Below are 20,542 nucleotides of genomic sequence, written 5' to 3' on the forward strand. Positions count from 1 at the left end.
CTCTCTCTCTCTCTCTCTCCCCCCTCTTTATATAAGGTTGATAATTGATAACCACACTTGATGGGGGGAAGGTGGCTGACAGGCTGATTGATCTGCCAGTCAGGATGTCTTCTCCAAGGCCTCTCATGGCCCCATCTAGTCAGTCAATCAACTTCCTATCAAACAGCCTATCAACTGCAATCTTTAGGGTGGCCAGGGTAGTCAACCGTTGATCCCCCCAGCTGTCAAGGAGCCTGGATGAACTATGTGGCACAATAATCTGTCTTTGCGGAAAAGGCGGCAACTCTTCCCCTACTGAAAATGTATATACTTTGTGTAGTGACAGACAGATTTGTTTTGGTATCCATGTTATTTAGCTGGTGCTAAGGTAAAGCTCAGGGAAGATGGTGGTGGGACTCCAGCACAGAAAGGTCTTCTCGAAAGGATGATGGAGGGGTATGTTAGGGTAGGTTCGATGGCACACAGACGACACCACAGAGTACTGACACACACACACACGCACGCACGCACACTCACACAAGCACACACACACACACACACACACACACACACACACACACACACACACAGACACACAGTTCACAACAACACACACAGTTCACAACACCACACACAGGAGAGCATCATGGGAAAGCATGTACTGTATAATGATAAACTGGATCAATGGCTGCCATGTGCAAAAATACACACCCAGGTAATGCATAACATTGTCACCACCCTACTGTCAAACTAGAGATAAGAAATCTGATAATTCATAATTTTATACATTACACTGTGATACACTGACAGATACTGTATGGACTCTAACATGGTCTCTCTAAGAGGAGTGATTGAGTTAAAGGTCATAGACAATATTTGTAATATTAGTTTCAAGAAAAAACAAACATCCACAGAGCTTTTAGAAAGGTACAGATAAAATAATTGCTTTTCCCCCAAAACCATAATTGAGTCAAGAACGTCCTGTTTACCTCCGTCTGGTTTGGTGCGCCTCCAACAAGGCTCGTTAGCCAAAAGTACTACGGCATTGTTGCATGACGATAACTAAATAATAACTAATTTAGAATGACAAAAACTATGACAAAATCTATTGACATTTTTGTCAACAAATAAAAACTAGACGATAATGTTAGGATTACGATTTGGGAAGAGATCCCATCAGAACTGAGTCGAGGCTCACGCTGAACTCAAACACAGGCAAGGAGAGTGCATAGAAATTCAGTAGCTTTGTCCATCTAATAGATGCTTCCTTCAGGAGTATATATGAGTTTGGAAATTCTAGAGAAATGGTTAAAGAAAACATTACACTTTAGCTAAACCCACTTGATTTTAGTCTACTAAATCTACTCTAGATTTAGTTGACTAAAATCTTAATGCTATTTAGACAACTAAAACTAGACTAAAAATCAAACAATTCAGAAGACTAAAATATGACTAAAACTAAATAGCATTTTAGTCAGAAGATTAAAACGTAACCTTGCTGCTAAAATGAACACTGGTGCGTGTGTACCTGTGTGTTTAACTGAGGAACGGGGCCGTGCCCAAGGGGTGGGCAGCTGGACCCTAACCCCTCTCTGTTTGTGTGATATTGGACACAGACAGGAGAGCAGCGAACCGAGCAGCACGGACACAGTGTGATGACTCAGCCCCTGTCGAGCTGTCCCAGAGGGATTTGTCTTGATGCATCAGGCCAACCACTCCAACTGTTCCACACACAAACACACACACACACACGCAGACACGCGCACACACACACACACACACGCACACACACACACACGCACACACACACACACACACATGCACGCATGCACACGCACACATACACACAGGCCCGCTGCACACTTTGAAGTAGGACTCCTAAGCCCCAAGGAGGACTGTCAAATTCCCTCTGTGGTTAACTTTCTGTTACAGTTCTTCACATTAGACCTGTGTCTGAAGTTCAATTGGATGGGTTAGCTCAGCTGAGAGAAAAGTTAAATAGGAAAACAGTGGATAACTGGGTACTGTACTGTATATCGCAAAGGGATTATTATTAAGCTTTCAAAATGCTAATGCTGCATAACTGTCGTCTCTCATGAGTGCCTTCAGTCCCCTTCAGACCTGTTCGAAGGCGGAGGAAAAACTGAATGACGGGGAAAGTAGAAATGATGTATTATATGTTTGTGTGGCGCATAGTGCTCATCCGAGGGCTCGTTGGCTGTGCATGCGGCCACAGCACCGAGCCCCTTTAGCAATAGTAACCGGCGTTGGCCCGGCCTCATAGAGGCCAGCACCCCGACCATCGCTACTGGTTGACTGACAGAAACGAGCTGAGACTGTAGCTAAAACAATCAAACATTTCCCAGGAGCTTCCTGGATCGTGCCGTAATAATCGTGCCGTAATAATTTTTTCAGTTCTCCTATATCGGCTCAAGGGGGTGAGCTGTTTTTTTTTTGCCTCCCTCTGGAAAATTCGGGGTAGGATCAGTATATGTATACCCCCCACCCCTTTCTCTCTGTAAAGTGCATTGTGTTGCCTTTGTGTGTGAAATGCGCTGTGTACATAAAGTTTGATTTGATTTGACTTTCCCCCTGGCAGATCCCCCTTTCCCTTTCTCTCCACTCCATTCAGACAGGCTTTGCTCTATTGAGCCGAACATATCACGTTACAACAGAACCAGACTCACACAACACACACACACACACACACACACACACACACACACACACACACACACACACACACACACACACACACACAGGCACACGCATACACACATCTCCTCCCTCTCCCACCTTGACAGACCTTCCCACTCAGTTCAACAATCGTCACTCCTCCTCTAGTGGCCCTAGTTTCTTTTCTCTGCCGTTGTGGAGGCTGTGGAATCCGATACCAGAGCATAGTTGTGTATCAGGAGCCATTTCGGCTGCCCGCCATTGAGCTGAAACTGGGTCAGTCTGGCGGCCGGCTCCTTGACTTTGTGTCTCCATGCTATTGTGAGCCAGGTTAGACGTCAGAGCCCAGAGTGTCTCAGAGCTATCATCCACCCAGTATCCTCTCTCACCGAGAGACCAAGACCGAACTCCACACTTCGTTTACGCTGTGCCAGCGCTAGAGAAAGGTCTGGCTGCACTCATTACCATTTAGAGATATGATGGGAAAATGCAGTACCTCTTTAAACCAATCACAATCATCTTGGGTGGAGCGGTTGTTGTTGTTGTTGCTGTTATTTCACGTAGTTTTGATATAATCTGATTGGGCTGGGGAAATCTTCTGTCGCCACTGATTGGGCAGTAATAAACTAATGGCAAGGCTTATCCCCAAAACCTACATCCGGTGAGTCAGATTACTTAACAGCTTAAGTCAACCACTGAAAAGTAAATTAATATCTGAGAGTTCCACATTCCATACTTCTCTATGTGGTACTCAATGTACTGCAGGGACTTGAGCGTTCAGTGCTATTCTGTTTGGTATCATGATTATAACAGGCTTATGATTATCTTCATGATAACAATGTAATTACTATCATTATTACAATTATGCTAGTGATCATTAGCACTGTCATCATTACTGTGGAAGCGGTTGTTCCTATTGTGTGTTTGCATGTCTGTCTGCACACACAGTATGTGAACACAGATGTATGCTGTACTGTCTGTTTATGTACACTGTATGTGTGTGTGTGTGTGTGTGTGTGTGTGAATGAGTGATACCCGTCAGTGGTTCATCTCAGCCTGTCAGGTCTGTTTACGTCAGGGAGTTAGCTAGCCCGGCGAGAGGCAGCCTCGTGCTCACGCGCCACCACTATTATCTGTCACTGAACATCTGTCAACAGGAAGTTGATCTGCTTCTCCAGCATCGCTGCTCTTAAAACTCAGTCAGCGGGAAAGGGAACAGATGGATGTCAGCAGGGACGACGTTCGGTCGAGGACGAAAAAACATACTTTTCAGACAGCCACACATCCCAAGAGAATCCCTTAGAAAAGAGAATGTGAAGTGACACAAGAAAAGACAAAACCCAATGACCGCGGTCCTCTTGTGGCGTTGTCAAGAAACCGTTGTAAAGAAAGTAGCTGTCGTAAATGGACTGCACTTACATAGCGCTTTTATCCAAAGAGCTTTATAATGGCCTCTCATTCACCCATTCACACACAACAGCTGCCATGCAAAGTGCTAACCTGCTCATTGGGAGCAATTTGGGGTTCAGTGTCTTGCCCGAGGACACTTTGACATGTCGTCAGGAGGAGGCGGGATTCGAACCGCCAGCCCTGTGGTCATTGGATGACCCGCCCTACCTCCTGAGCCACAGCCACCCCATATAGCTACACTAGAATGAAGTCCTTGATGATAGTAAGAGCAGCATGTTATGCATTACATAGATTCCAGTACAGTCTCAGAAAAGAGCGCAACAGTGACCCCCCCCCCCTTTTTTTTTTTTGTGGGGCTCTGGATCAGGAGGTGAATGTCGCCCACTTCACTGACTTTTCAGATATTTTATTTATATAAAGGGTTTTAAACCTGGAACCAAGCCAACTTGGGAGATGATGTATCGTGACCTTAATAACTTCAAAAGGTTAAGAGGCAAAAAACAGAAGGGAAAATGGGGTACAAGACTGTACATAATTATTTTAGCAAGGAACTACCCATCCCATAAAGCATTGCGAATGATACCTTTCCAACGACGTCCAACCTAAAATAATGACATTTTGTGACCATTTTTGTTAATGCTTGCCAGTTAGCTACCTTGTTACTGATGTAAATAAACATATAATATCAAATACTGGACTTTTCTCGTTCATTTAATGAAAATAATCACAAGGACACAAGAAATCATGGTTGCTCTGTGGTAGGCGATCATCGAGTTCAGTGGCAGCCATGGTAGCAGGCAGTAATGCTTTGCGCGCAAAATGGCCTACTTTTCCAAGACATCGCAAATAAAACATGTTTTCCTGAAAACAGGGTTGATATCATATGGACTTGTGGCTTCTATCATATGGACTTGTGGTCATGATTCATCAGCGAGCCAGTTGGCTTGGTTTCATGCTGAAAACTCTTTATACAAGGATTTTCTGAAACGTCAATGGAATGAATGAAGACAAAATTAACTTCCGGGTCTGCACTGTTGCGCTCCATGGGCAGGTGAAGGGGCGGAGAACCACAGAGGACGGGAGAGTGACCATACTTACGAAGGAGGACCTTTCGCAACAACGACACTCAATAGTGACAAGCGATTCGGACAAGCGGACCCTTACCGAATTCTCCGTGAAATTGTAATCCAGCGAGTACTGTAATTTGCCCAGTTTCTCGTCCTCCTTGGGCTCGGGTTCTTTCTCCGTATCGGTCAGCCCTGTTTCAGCATCATCCTCATCCTTCAAGGCCTGAAGGAGACACCCACCAAGAGTCAGTGTCGTCCGCGCCGTGGCCGGCCTCCAGCCGACGGTGACCCTTGTCGAGGGCCTGCCAGCGGGTTTGCCGGCAGTGCCCCCACTCCTGAAAAAGCTGCCTTTCTTTGTTTTGTTTTGGGGAGGGGTGGGGGGTGGAGGGGGGCAAGCACTAAAACACCATAGCGGTTAAGGTCAGAACATGCTCTGGAAATGCATTAGCCTCGGGTCTGGAGGACCCCTGTTGACGTGTGCCTGACAGTCTTGTGGATGCTTCTTTCTGAACAGGAGGCGAGAAAAAGAGATGAGATGTACAGGCAGGCATTTGAAGTAGAGGAGGAGAAAGAGGATGAGTAGGTGAAGAGGAGAAAGGAGAGAGATGCAGAGAGATACCCTGTACATAAAGATAGAGATAGAGGGAGAGAGAGGGAGAGAGAGAGAGAGAGAGAAAGAGAGAAAGAATGCTTATGAAGATAGACCACCGACAAATCCCTTGATGTCATTTCAAGGGAGTCGAGTCTTTGGCAAAAACAAATCGATGTCTGGAGAGAAAATGAGGAAGGGTGTGAAGAAGAGTGTGAAGAAGAGTGAAGTAGCCCTTCACTAGCCTGGTTCTGAGGCAGGGCTGGTGGTGGGCTGTGGCATTGGTGGGGTGTGGGCAGCTTGTTATTATAAAGCATGCGATTGAAGAGGCAAAAAAACTAGCTTCTCAAGGTTCATCATTCAAGTGTCAAAAGTTGCCTTTTCCAAACTGTCAAACTTTCTCTTTCCACCATGCATGCAAGGCATTCCCAGTAAGTACAGAACAGTGCTCTTGTGTGACCCCCATTCTCAAGTCTCCACATCCCCATCCGGAGACAAAAGTTGCATTGTCACCATAACTCTCGGCTGGTGTTACCCCCACGTCAATGGTAGCTATAAGCAACATGCCAGCGGTACACTATACTATTGGTGTTGGCAGGAGGGGTTGTAATGTGTATGGGTGGGATTCTGCCCTGTTCGTTTGTCAGGTTGCTGGTGTGAAAGCAAAAGGCTGAACGACATTGATTTGTTTGCAATTGAATCTCGGTTTGGCCTGCATCTCTCTCTGGTGCAGTCTGGTGCAAACATTGCGGTTTATTTACTCAAATGACAATTGCTCATCCATGTTCCTTGCACACAGAGAGGAGGTTATGACAGGTAAAATTATTAAGGCAATAGTAGGATACCATAGTGGATACCTACCTATCATACCTATAAACTTGTAAAACAGTAAATTATTTAGTTCTGTGGTAGAAAGGACACACAGCCTGGTCTTTTTTGCTTCAAGGTCGACATGCGTAGGACTAAGTGTGAAGCTCTGACTAAAGGTTACTTTTATTGCAGCTTTCAAAAGAGCATTTAGTAGAAGCTCAGCTTAAGCATTCTACTGTATGTCTGCTCATGGGCACTCGTTGTGCAAATGCTAATTTAACGGTCTGAAAGGTGCTAGAGAATATTACTGGGTAAAAAATCAATGTGGTTCAACCTTGTCAAAGCGCACCCAGTGGTTCTTTCATACATATATATGTGCATATGCAGGGCTACGCACATATATACAGTAGATATACATGTACTGTGTGCATAGTTACATATATTTGGTCATACGGGAGTAAGTCGTCAAGAGGCTAAGAAACGTCAGAGCAGCAGGCTTAAGAAGATCCAACAGCAATTGGGAACCTACCGCCAGTGACAATCCCGAACAGTCATCAGACACAACACACAGATAAGGAGGACATAGAAGGAAGAAACACAAATTAAAACAACCACACACAGGAGCAAACACCAGAGTCTGGGCACACCAGGAGAAATGACCCCTTTGCCTGCGGAGCTGCTGGCTCCGCCTCTAGGGACTAGGTCCAAGAGATGTGGTGGTGAGATGCTGTAAGAGTGAAGTAGCTACGGTACACTATGCTATAGCTGTGACAATAAATAGATATAGATATAGATATATAGAGATATAGATATATAGATATATTGCTTCGTTTACTTGTGTTTAAGTAGGCTATGCTACTTTTTATTTATTTATTCAAAATACAAATCTGAGCATAAAAAATATAATTACATGAAGCTAATTATGCTAAGCTCAGTAAAACCTATGGAGTTTAATTATTAACTACAGTATTAGTCTACTATATTCACTTTTCTTCCTAAGCTTGCATTCTGATGCAGGCCGGCAACATCATTGTTGATGTAAGTGTTGCTGGCATGGACAAAATGCAAATTAAAGCAACTGTCAATTATTGCGGGCGGTATTGAGAATCTCCTGTTAATATAATTAGTATGCTAACTGGGGTTAAAGTGTTCGTGTTCCATATCATCTCTTTGCGATTGAAAGGGAGGGCTCAATTAATTCACTCCCCTTCGCTTGAAATTAGCTGACGTCATTTCTCTGGGTTGATACCACTTCATAACATAGCATAACGTACCACATTCAGCGCTCTCTAAAAGAGGGGACTGTTTTTTACAGGGAAAAAATGGAACTAAGAAAAAAACAGAAACAAGGAAATAAAAGAAGGAAGCCAAGCTTCATTTAACAGCCCTGCAACTGGAGTGAATGGTAAGTGTTTGTCACGTCTTTGACGTGACAATGTCAACCAAAGTTGTGTGTAAGAGATCCTGTTGGGTGGGGAGTTCAGTCTTACAGTAGGTGTACAGTAGGTGTGTGTGTGTGTGTGTGTGATTTTTTTCTATGAATATTTTTGAGACATTGCTTTGATGCAGGTAACAGGTAAAGGTATGTGAAGATGCTACAGCATAACAAAGACTTGTGTTTGGTTATGCCATTTACTGTGAGTGTAATAGTGTAAAAGTCAGTGAATGACATTTGATGACATTGTCCATCACACAAACAGTAAAAAGAGCACATTACTGACTTAAGCACTATCAGAGAATTGAAAGTACAAAGTAGAGCATAAACTGTAACATGTACAGTAGTATATAAGGCAGACATCATTTCAGTTATTGGTAAGCAATACGATTGTAACAGTAACAAAAGTGTGAATGTAAATGAAGAGCTCTCTGTGGCAGAAAGCCGTTACCTCGGTTTTGGCGCCGTCCTTGACGTCCTTCATGTTGATGGCGTTCTTCTTGTCTTTGCCCTTCTTTTTGTTTTTCTTCTTGAATATCCACTTTTTGCAGACGCAGAAGCAGCAGGTGAGGACCAGGATGACGGCCACGAAGGCGATGGACACGATGGCCCATGACGGCACTGGCGGGGGGGGGGGGGGGGGGGGGGAGGGTAGGGGCACAGGGGTCAGACAGGGGTGAAACAGGGCAAGGCAAGGCAATTTGTATAGCACATTTCAGCAACAAGGCAATTCAAGGTGCTTTACATGAGACATGTAGACAAAGTGCATGAAACACATAAAAGGTCATATAAAACGAAATGCAAAAAAAAGGACATTTAAAACAAAATGCAGGACAAATAAAATACAGGAATACAAGTTACAGTGCAGTGTATGAATGAATAATTATTTGATTTAATAAAAAGGAGCGGCAAAAAGAAAAGTGTTCATTTAAAAGAACTGAGAGTTGCAGTTTTCTGGAAGTTTGTTTCACATATGTGGAGCATAAAAACTGAACGCTGCTTCTCCATGTTTTGTTTTAACTCTGGGGACAGAAGGCCGACCTGTGCCAGACAACCTGAGAGGTCTGGATGGTTCATAACGTACTGTAGCAGCAGATCAGAAATATATTTTGGCTCTAAACCATTCAGTGCTTTATAAACCCAATTACCACTGTATGCATTCTAATTGGAAAACAAACAAAAAAACAGGAAGTCGCTCAAGCGTTGCCAAGGACGATCAGCACGCACATGGCTTTGATCAACAGCAGCGGAACTCTCAGAGGTCTAGACATTGACTCATCGACTCATGATTGTCTTCAAACAGAAATGCCAGGAAAAGCATCAGAGCAGACAAACTCGACCAATTTAGTGGTAATAACAGATGTTGGCGTTTTCCACTTGCCATTTTAAACAAAGGGTTGTTGCACAATTGACACTTTCATGCCAATCACTAGCACACAGGGCTAGTTGTGGGTTTGAGAGCAAAGGTCATTTGCCTGGGCCTCTTTGAGAGGTCATCAACTGCACCATGACTGTGTCCGGTCAATGATGCACAACCATTGGTTGGACACGGCCTTTCTGAAGTGCTCTACATTCTAGCAATCTCAAATTCATCCCAAGTCCCACCAATAAAGCTTTTGTCAGGTTCCGCCTTTGTATTTCATACGGACATTATATGCCACACTTGTGACGCTCACCAACGCTGCTGGAGAGGTTTAAACGTGTTGGAAATGGACTGAGAGACTAAGGTTGTGTTCCTCTCCGCTGTAGGCCCTGCATGAAAGTGGCTGGACGAAGCAGAACAGCTTAAAACTCGAGCCAGACCCGTCTCTGGCTGCTCCATAGCAAAGCCACAGCGCTAACAGCCTACTGCCAAACAGGGAGACGCCTGTCTAAACAAAAGACACACACACACACACACGCACACACTCACGCACGCATACACACACTGTCAGTTCTACAGGATCCCAGAGATGGGCTGTTGAAGGTACCAGAGGGATGGTAGCGTGCACAGACACGTTGGAAATGATAGAGGAACATCAGAATACCTTCGACTCACCAGACACCTGGCAACACACACATACACACACACACACGCACGCACGCTATGGGGTGTGATTCGTGCCAGCGTAACAAACACTCAGTGCTTTCGTCGCCTGCATTTCGTGTATAAAGGTACTTTGGCGAGCTGATTAATAGGCGTGCATATACGCACGCGTTACGAGTCGCTCGCATTCTCAGAGGGTGACGTGTCAAAAGTGCCGTGCCACTTTTGCGCACATGCATGTAACGTTTGCACGCTCGTGTTAAGTCAGCGGGCACTAGAAGCTGCGAGCGGGGCTCATTTGTCCATATTGAATAAAAATTAAGAATATTTATTTGCACTCAATCAAATTCCAGGACCCTCCCTGCATAACTTTTCCTAGATATGTGTCGTTTTATCTCCACTATCGCTACATTTTCAAATTAGAGCGCGCACGAACTGGTGCTGACGGTGCTGCAGCGCCCTCTATTGACAAGAAACACGTGTATCTGAACATTTGTTTTAAATTGCGAAGAAAGAGTCATTCAGATATTAGGCTTTATTAAAAACAAGTTGCTTAACATGTGCGAATTCCATTTATTGAGAATGCATTACCAATTGGCAAGGACGAGATTAGAACCAGCTGGAGCTGCTGCCTCCGCGACCCGACCCCGGATAAGCGGATGAAGAAGATGGATGGAGATTAGAACCAGCTATGATTTAAAGGCAACTGACCTTACGCGTGCGGCCGCTAACACGTCTGCTGCGCTAGCAAGGCACTGGCACGTTTGACACGTCGCTATGCAATTTCTGCACACATTACAAGACGTACGTACGTACGTACATCTATGATTTTACCAAACTGTCATGTGTAGTGTTGGTGTTGCATATGTGAGGCGCATCTAACCTGTAGTGTTGCCGTCACGCACACGATGCGCAATACGTGTAAACAACATGTGCACAGCGTCTGCGTTACAGGTACGTTACAGCTATGAGACGTCTGTCTCTCCATTGTTTGTCAATGGAAATTATACACGTGCGTTTAGACGTTTGATGTCATCGCATCTTCTTAAGTAGGCGCAAGTCAAGCGTTTCAGTATGGTGTGCTGGCACTAATCACACCCCATAGCACGCACGCACGCACACACGCACACACACACACACACACACAAAGCTCCAAACAAGCTAATTTTGGTTTTGTCAATATTTAACATGTGCAAGAGTGAGGCAGCTTGGAGGACCGGGGCATTTGCATATTAATTAACCACCTTGCTATCTGACAGATAAACAGCCAGATCAGCTAAGTAATATTATAAGAGACAGTTAATGCCCATAGTGACATGCTCCACCCAGACACAATCACCGTTTACAATATTAATAAATCCACCATACTGTCTATACCATCAACACTCTGAGATAAGTGGCTCCCCTTTTCGAAATCCACCTGTTTTGTGTCTCCTTTCAGTCCTGCTTTGAAGACTTCATATCTGCAGGCCACTAAAAAGAAGCATCAAAAGAGAAGTATATTACAGCCTTGCTCCACAGGGCTTTGGGCTGACCTGTGCTAGACCAACGTCTTTCTTTCTCCAGGGACGGGGGGGAGAGAGGGAGAGGGGAAATCAATGCTCTGTTGACAAAATCGATAAGCACTCTCCTTTCAAGGAAAAACTGTGAGTGAAGCTTTGAAATAACTTTGGATCTACGGGCTCTGTCCGCCATGCCCAGCTGCCGCGATAATGGAAGGGACACTCCGGCCGGCTGCCCGGCGTTTTTATTTGGTCACAGGAAGCCCTGACCGTTTGAGGGACTCGAGGGCTCGCTCGCCAAGTTATTACTGCTTTTGTCTTTGGAAGAGCTTGACATCGTCTTGTCTTTTTTGCCAGTGAACCGAATCTCCAAAACATAAAACAAAACGCAAAACAAAAGGTATTACAAGGAATAATGGAAGATACAGTGGGGACATGACTCCTTTCCAGAGAAATACACCGTGACGGTGCCGTAGCCCCCGACCGCATATAACATGTCACTGACCATCTACGCTCTCATTTGCCCCCCCAACACCCTAGGCCGACCCTAAATATGTAGAATAAAAAAACTCCCGACTTTGGTCACAGCAGGGGCAGCGGTCCGCGACTGATACCCTGGGGATGCGTGGCAACCCGCTCTGCCCGTTTGACTGGCCATTTTCACCACACACCACAGCCCAGGAAGACTATCTTTTAATGGAAGTGTCGCAGATGTGGCAGGTTCGTATTTCAAGCTGCCTGAAAGCCACAATGATAAGCAACCGTTCCCGCTGAAAGAACTGGCTTTTTTTTTTTTTAAGCGAAATCAAAGATAGAAAAAAATATTATATATCTAACACGATGACACTCCATAAGTCTGAGCAAACGGCCTGATATATTAATCAAACCTGGTATTACTGGACACGGCAGACTGCACAGTGATGGAATCCTATACTGTAGCTTTGTGAGACCATCTGGTGCTTCACCTTAATGAAATTCTACAGTGCCAGAAAATACAATCTCTTAAAATCCTTCTCCCATCCACTGTAGTTATTTACGAATGACTGAGCACAACGTAATACACTATTGGAGCGATACTTGGCCTGCAAGTATCCCTACCCTACAGTATCTTCTCCATCAGGCATGTGTCGGATGCTGCAAGTAACTTTTGTGTCCCTTAATTAAGAGAAACTAAATCCCAGAATGCAATGGCAGCGTCATCTAATTAACTCCATTGTGTAAATGTCTATTCTCCCTTAAGAACGCCATGCCAGCATGTGGCACTTCAACTCTACAATGGCAGTTATCTCTCCGCGTTCCGCCAAATACGATGACTCTGCAAAACGGCGGCTGATAGTAACCGAGCTTGAACGCTTGGGACGGCCCCGAGTCACGTTTCTTGCATCGTAGTCAGAAACCGCTCTGTTGGCGGCAGCCAAAGTGCTCAACCACACAATGAAACGCCTACTTGGCTCTTGTAGCTGTGAATATCAGCGGGCGCCTGATAAGTCTGACGTCTTTCTCCTGCTCTATGGCTCGCTTCACCGTGGGGCTGTCTCTCCTCACATTCGCCCAACGCTCATTGCTGTATCTTTTGTTATTAAACTAAAAAAAAAAAGATCCTGACAGAATTTGATCTGATAAAAGGGCAGAATGTGGACCATTGAGATGGCATAATATGACGGAATCGGACGGAATCTTTTGGACAAAAATCTCGTCGGCAGCTTTCGGTTCCCTGTCTGTGGGTGGTCTTGACACTTCCACAATACTGATAATACTCTGATAATACACTGAAGGTTCTTTTTGGGTCCAGCTCAGAAAAAAGACATCCTGTCAGACTGAGCTCTCTGTGGAGTGTGGAGAAACCAGTAGCCTATAACACAATGGATCAGTATTCCTCTCACCAAGTGTATCTTTTTATTGGAAATAAAGAGGCCATTTTGGGACACTGTTGCCATCTCTTTTGAGAAATTGTTTTGGCTGATTGTCACGGCATAATTTGTGCCCACTACAAAGGGCATTAATATGATGCTCAGAGGCAGTCGACGGAGAAAAACAATCTGTGTGTGAGGCATTAGCCTGCACAATGAGTCACAGCATGTTGAAAATCTCATTCTATTTTGGGGGGCGGATTTGTACATAATCTGAATATTTTCAGTCCACTGGTCTGAGGGATTTGGAGTCGGTGTGTGTTTTCATGCATTTTAACTGCTGTCCCGCCCCCAGTCCCTGATTGGTTCCCGTAGATGACAACGAAAGATACAACAGGAGTCCGCAAGTAGAATGAAGCAACAAGCGTTAACGTTAACGTTAGAAGACACAGCTGTGAGTGCAGTTCTAGCAGAAATAAACTCAATAACAACAATCAAAGAACACACACAAGAAGAGTATGCACTAGTGGAGTTTCTCAGTGGAAAATACGTTTTTGCCATTGGATTTGGCAAAAGTCTGCTAGTTAGCATACTACCCATGATCCTCTGAAGGAAAACACACCTCCTCCGTACATTCTAATGTTCTATCTCTCTATGGGTGATGACGTAGCCGGCGAGCAACTGTATCAGGGTAATATCCAGCACACTGGCAACACACACTAATATAATGTGACAGCACCACTGCTGGTCAATTAACCTCCGTATTAGATCTTGTCATGCCAACAGGAGCAGAATCCTTCCCCTGCCCTCGTAAGCTGTGGGTTGTCCAGGCAAACAACAACATCCACAGTAGTCCAGTAGCCTTTTGGTGCTGACTGGAACGCCGGCTGCCATTAGGGAGAGGGGTTTGATAGACACTTAAAACCAAACAAATATGGCATGTTCGTGTTATAGGTGTTATGTCATTTTAATGAAAAAGGACCAGACATCTCAATTCAAGCTGATAATGAGAATGTGTGTGTGTGTGTGTGTGTGTGTGTGTGTGTGTGTGTGCGTGTGTGTGTGGCCAGAGAGTGGACTGGACATCTCTGTTTGTTTGCCGTCGCCAGTCGAAGACGGAGGGGGGCCCGCATCGCGCGGCCTGTGAAGGGTGACCTCCTAGCAGCTGTCCAAGCCGGCCTGGCCCCAGACTCGGCCCCATAGCCGGTGGGGGCGCGGAACTCCGGACTTCCCGTCTGTCATTTCGTTGGCTCTGCGACGGGAGACGGCTCTCTTCTACTCAGCCCCTCCTGTTGCCTTGTGGCCGCGCCGCCCACGGGCACGGGGAGGAAGCAGAGCCCACGCCAGAGGACGGGAGATTGGGTCCGCAGACCCCCCGGTGTAATCCTTACTAATGAAGTGTGCTGTCTTTTGTGAGCGCTGTCAAACCCGAAACACACAGGAACGAGAATTTTGTATAATTATTTTAGATTTCTTTGGCCGTGCCACATGAGCTGTTGAAACCTCCCGAAAGCACTAGAAAAGCAGTGCTGTCATTCAGCGCCACATCACAAGAAAAATACAGACTATGGAACATTGACAGCTCTGGAGAGAGGAAAGTGCAGCGCTGGTGCAGTGGACCCTAATTACACACTTTTTTGCAAATGTCAATGTGGAACCCGCAGTTATGGATCAAACAGACTCTGGATCAAACACAAGCGCACTCTGTGCTGAGAGGTTAATTGTCATTGAAAAACAAAGGCCTGGGGGTGTTTAGTAAGGGTGCTGATAAATGCTTTATGACAGCTCCCTGTGAGAGGACCTGTCTCTTGAGAAGGACAACATGACAGTGTGCAGTGACTTCTCAATACACTCCCCTTTGTATGTGTGTCTGGGTGTGTGTAACTGTGTGTGTGTGTGTGTGTGTGCGTGCGAGTGCACGTGTGTGTGTGTGCGCCGTGATATTCTCAGTGTTGCAGTCCTGACCCTTCGGCGCGAATGCTCTTTTTTGAGTGGCCCTCACTGGGAGTAACATTAGTTCTGCCAACAGCAAATAAGAAAAGACACGCACGTTTTGGGAATAACAAAATATCTAACACGTACTGTATCTCAAAAGAGAGTCTTGGTCTTGGTGTAAATTAAGCTCTCTGTGACATGTTAGAGACAAATCCACTTCAAGAGCCCTCCGCCAGCACATTCAGATGGAGAGGGGTGTCTGACTTGGAGCTGTATCTATTTGTTAGTACCTCTTGTCTGTCTGAGCCACACTGGAGATGCAGCAGTGAGACGGGCCAGTGTGACAGCCCCATGCATCCAATCCCCGCAGCTAAGGCTTGTGGGTAAACTCACCAGGAAGTCATTTGTGACAGCCAGACGGATGGACTCTGAGGAGCATGTAGCTCCTCTCTCTCCCTTGAATATTCCTTATTAATGTGCTGTCCCGGTACTCAGAGAATTGATGTTTTCGGGAGGCATCCAAACAAGCCCCTGGGAATTTAGCATGGTGGACCTGGCAGCACCGAGACTAGATTCGCCCCTTTTGACTGAGGGCTGAAGCAAAAACAGTAATTTAAGCTCCACTATAATGGACCGGCTTTTTCGGGAAGCTCTCCAAATGCATTTCTGTCTGAGGCGTACCCAACAACCACTTATTTAGCGGTTGTCCCCATCACACAATGTGATAATTAGGGAGAGAGAGGTGGGAGATGGTAAGAGCCTAATGACTTGCTTGCTGCTGTGGCCTTACCAAGTACAGACATTGAAACAGAGGGGTGGGCATTACGGATGGGCAGCCCGACGCCACCGTGAGACAGAGAGTCAGGGAACTTTTTTAGCTCGGCTGTTGACAACTGAGGATAGTGGAGTTTTGTCGACGTGTGATGTGCAGCGGGTCTTAAAAGCCCTCTCACCCCGTAAAGAGTCTGTTCTAATGTGAGGGTTCATTACTCCAACCATGGGGGTGCCTGATAGTTAGCTGCCCCTAGCTGCAACATCGCCGTCCCCATATGCTCTTCCACACTTCTAATGCCATCCAAAACCCCCGACGGCTCCGACGCCCTTCCGAAAGATGAGGAAGTCCGTCCCTGCTTTCAATCAATCAAATCAGAGTCTACTGTACCTCCACTCCCTGGCGTTTGAAAGCCCTAGCCACAGGCTATCTAAACTTAAATTACGGTTTGATTTCCCATAGCAAACATACTGTTGCTTGAAATGACCCTCCCCAGATGGAGAAACGTAAAATCTTATCTGACTTCTCTGGTTTATACATCTTAGCATCGGTGTAATGTGACAACCGGCGTCGTTCGGCACAACAAAAAAGCAATATGGCTTCTCTTTTCAAAAGAGTCATTTCCTGACACGGGAATTACTTCCACATGAGCCAACAGATACCTATATTTAGGATGCACTCACTGGATAAACAGGCCAGGCTTCACCCTGAAAGACCTCATAACACTCTCTTTCTTCTGTACTTTTGTAATACACAGATGCTGCAGGCAAAAACAACCTACTGTACCACTGAAGTTACTGGGGTGGAATAGTAGTCTACTAGTGATGGGTTAACTGACCCAGAGGTAAGGGTGCACAGACTGGTAAAGAGGGATGATGGCCACACAACCAAAAGATTGAAAACCACATTTGCTTTTTTATTTACAATCCGAACAGCAGACAGAGTTGTGACATCCAGCTGCATTGGATTTTTTCCAAAACATACTCCTGAAAAGTCGGAGTTTGCCTTCTTCAGGGTGAATCAAAATCAAAATCCAAAACATACAGTAATGGTCTGTAATCAGATGGAAATTAATCAGATGGAAAATTGTTTCTTCTCAAAGGTTGAACTGATTACTTTTTCATTTCTTTCATGCAGCACTTGATTAATCAATTGAAATGTATTCAGAAAAGATTCTCATTACTGGGCTTTCAGAACTTAAAGGAGTAGTAAAGGAAAAATGCATATTAGCCCTGTTTTAAGGTTACTTATGATCATATACAATGGTTCAGATCAAAACGTTGACAAAACTAGCACTTTTGAGAAAGTCTGATAATTGCTCTACCACCGTTTTGGTCATACAATGGATGTGGGTGGGCACCTTGAAAAATCATTAAAAAAACATCATAAAAATAGATTGATGAAAACAACCGTTTCGCGGCAGAAAATATTTTTTTTAGAAGCTGCATTCTCGGTGCCCCGTCCGCCGCCATTACATGGATATACTTGGCTCGCGCTGGATTTTAAATTGGATCAGCAGTGCATCACCGTCGCCAATAGCCTAGCTCTATTATTTAAGCTTTAAAGAGAAGCTTTCCAAAGAAAGTGTTCTGATGGTGACCCTGCACTCAAATTCAACTCGACCAATGGTGAGTCACCGTATTGCCGTCACCGGGCAGGAAATGGCTGTACTCACGTGGGATTTTGTTAAGCTCATTCATGAACTTGTCCTTGAGCTTGGAGAAGGCTTCGTCCTTCTCGCCCGTGCCGGGCCCCGCCAGGTCGGTGGTGTTGGCGCCGGCCGTGGGTGCGGTGGTGGGCACGGGGGCCGCTGCCAGGGCTTCCCTTCGACTCTCGCTCATGGTGGAGGTGGTGCGGAGCAGCCAGGCAGATACTGTGGAGGGGGAGAGGGGTGGGGGCGGGGGGGGGGAGGGGGGGTCAGAGAGATGTTTTAACAATCAGAAGAGTTTGCATACAGATTTGAGCACCGCCCATTTGAGCAGCTGCTGCCTCAGCCTGAGTAAACATCACCTGGATTCCAGAATGAACCTGCCAATTCCCAACCACCACCCGCAGATCACGACAAACAAAACTCTCTCCCTCTTTCTCTCACTCTCTGTCTCCCTCACTCAATCTCTCTCTGTCTTTCTCTGTCTCTCTCTCTCTCTCACACACACACACACACACGCAGACACAAGTGTGCGCACGCGTGCACAAACACACACACACGCAAATTAACAGGTTTGTCACTTTTCTTTTTTTGTTCCAAAACTTGTAACACCAATTCTAGTGGTACATCTGAAATTCCTGGCAGAAAGTCAGAGTTTGTGAACAGTACGTCTGTAGCAGAGGAGACTAGCCCCTACTACCCCTGCACACCCTGGTTCCTCTATGAGCAAGACGCAGGACAACAGGTGTGTTTACTTTAGATCAATGTCTTTGTGAAGGAGGGGATGTATTTGGCTTGTCTTTCCTGATGTATATGTGTCATCTGTGTTTGTGTGTGTACAGTATTTGTGTATCTGTTGTAGCGGTGTGTGTTGGGAGGGAAGATGGGCAAAAGGAACTTGTTCTTGTCCTGTTCCTCTGCACAGGTCACCCTGAATGCTCTGTCACCACAGTGAGACTACACAGATGGACTAAAGCCTAAAAAAACTATAATTTCACAGCAACACAAAGGCCACCACCCAGTACAGTACATCTGTTCAGCTACCGTAGTCATGAAAAAAATAGCTAGTCTCATCTGTCATTGGGTTAAGAAAGCACAATACTGCAGGACATTCTGTGACTCTGAGATCATAAAACTGAAAGAGACTGCCGTTGAAAAAAATGATGCTTATATAAAATGAGTTTTTTCAATGTGCTCTCTTTTAAACTCTTGATTGGGAATCACAGTGTTCTGCTCAAGTTCCATCTGGCCTTTTGGTTCTTGGAATTGTACATTCAGCGGGGACCACATTTAAAACAGGCCTGAGTCCAGAAGCAAGAGATGTGGCTCCAGTTGAATAAGAATGGGAATTTGGGCTAAAAAAAGACTGCAACACCATTATGACTGAGGAGTTATAGCCTATAGTACTTACTGGGGTCTTTGGATCTAAGACAAAATGAACCCACTGGAGACAATAAAGGTAATAATATTATATACTGTATCCAGGCTGGAGACTCCATGTTCATTACAGATTATCTGCAGATGCGTTTTGTCATGAAACTAATTAAGATATTGCCAGATTCACATCGTTTGCCAGCTGTTGTGCTAATGTAAGCCAGCTCTGTGTCATCCAGCTGTGCTTTCGACACTTACTTTACACTCACCTAACAGCCTCTCTGGCTCCAGTGGCCATGACAAAGACATGCTACTGTATGAGGCTGTCACTCACACAGCAGGACCTACAGTATGCCCAACCCCATTGCTCTCTGTAAAGCACATCGTGTTGCCTCTGTGTATGAAATGCGCTATACGAATAAAGTTCGATTTGATTTGGTTTAAGATGACAGTGAAAGCCAATAGGCTCACGGAGCTGTACAGCAGGTTACAGGATACAAAAATAAAACCAATTTCTTCTACAAAAGGCTCTTGCTCCTCCAAAACACTTCTGGCTGTGTGTGCAGGCGTATAACTCTACACCTGCTTCCACCCACGCCTCCTTTCTTCTCCTCTTTCCCATTGAAGCTCCACAAGGTCACGGCGGGGGCTGAGCCGCATGAGGGGCCGGGCGGCGCCGGCGCCGCGACAGAGTCACGGCGGCCCCGCAGCGAGGACGTTCAGGACCACAATGCCCCTCTCCCGAGAATACGTGGGAGGAAGTTTTTTTTTTTTTTTCTTCTTCTGTGTTCGTGGGTGGGAGGGAGGAGAAAGCGGTCCGGCGGAGGAGAAAGCGGTCCGGCGCAGGGCTGGGTTTCTCTGCCGTGGCTCGCCGGCCCGGTGTGCTGGTGGAAACGCTGTCGGCCGTGAGTCACAGCCTCGGGGACAAAAGAGCCAGGGGAAGTGCGCTACACTTACTTACAAGAGACCAGCAGATAAAAAAACATCCAATCGGAGCGGGTTTTGCATTGTTAGAAACGAAAAGACGCGACCTGCTCGCCTTGGAGCTCAGATCCAATGCTGGTTCTGGCATAAAAGAGAGCATTTAAGCTCAATTACAATGTATACTGGACAGGCTTGGTGAGAAGCTATACAGTACTTTTGCCTTGGCGGAGTGTGACAGATATGCACTTATTCTTAGTCGCTTTGGACAAAAGCATCAGCTAAATGACTGTAATGTAATATGGGCAGTATTAATACTCTAATATTAGTATATGTAGAAGAGTTACAGCTGAGTCTTTCATGGTATGGACACAATATTCTATGATATTAAAGGGTAATTCTGTCTCATGTGGTATTTGGCTGCACAAGTCTATTGTAATAATCACTTTCATATCTCCAGGACTCAGACAGGCATCACTGTGGGATACCACTTCAACAGGAAGTATCATTCTGGCTGGCTGGAAACTCATTTGCCCTCATGGAAACTT

General features: G+C 45.5%; 1 protein-coding gene across 1 annotated transcript in view; it reads right to left on the bottom strand.

Moving 5' to 3' along the window:
* syt1a (synaptotagmin Ia) overlaps nucleotides 1-17,892 on the bottom strand; it is a gene marked incomplete at both ends in the record, with an annotated part of 33,612 nt that extends 15,720 nt beyond the window's left edge. Inside the window, 3 exons of the mRNA XM_084448168.1 lie at nucleotides 5,230-5,355; nucleotides 8,418-8,587; nucleotides 17,727-17,892. Coding sequence (XP_084304294.1) covers nucleotides 5,230-5,355; nucleotides 8,418-8,587; nucleotides 17,727-17,892 — 462 coding nt within the window. The remainder of the gene's footprint in view (nucleotides 1-5,229; nucleotides 5,356-8,417; nucleotides 8,588-17,726) is intronic.
* Nucleotides 17,893-20,542: the final 2,650 nt, after the last annotated feature.

This window comes from Borostomias antarcticus (assembly GCF_949987555.1).
Source record: "Borostomias antarcticus genome assembly, chromosome: 13".
NCBI classification, from domain to species: Eukaryota; Metazoa; Chordata; class Actinopteri; order Stomiiformes; family Stomiidae; genus Borostomias; species Borostomias antarcticus.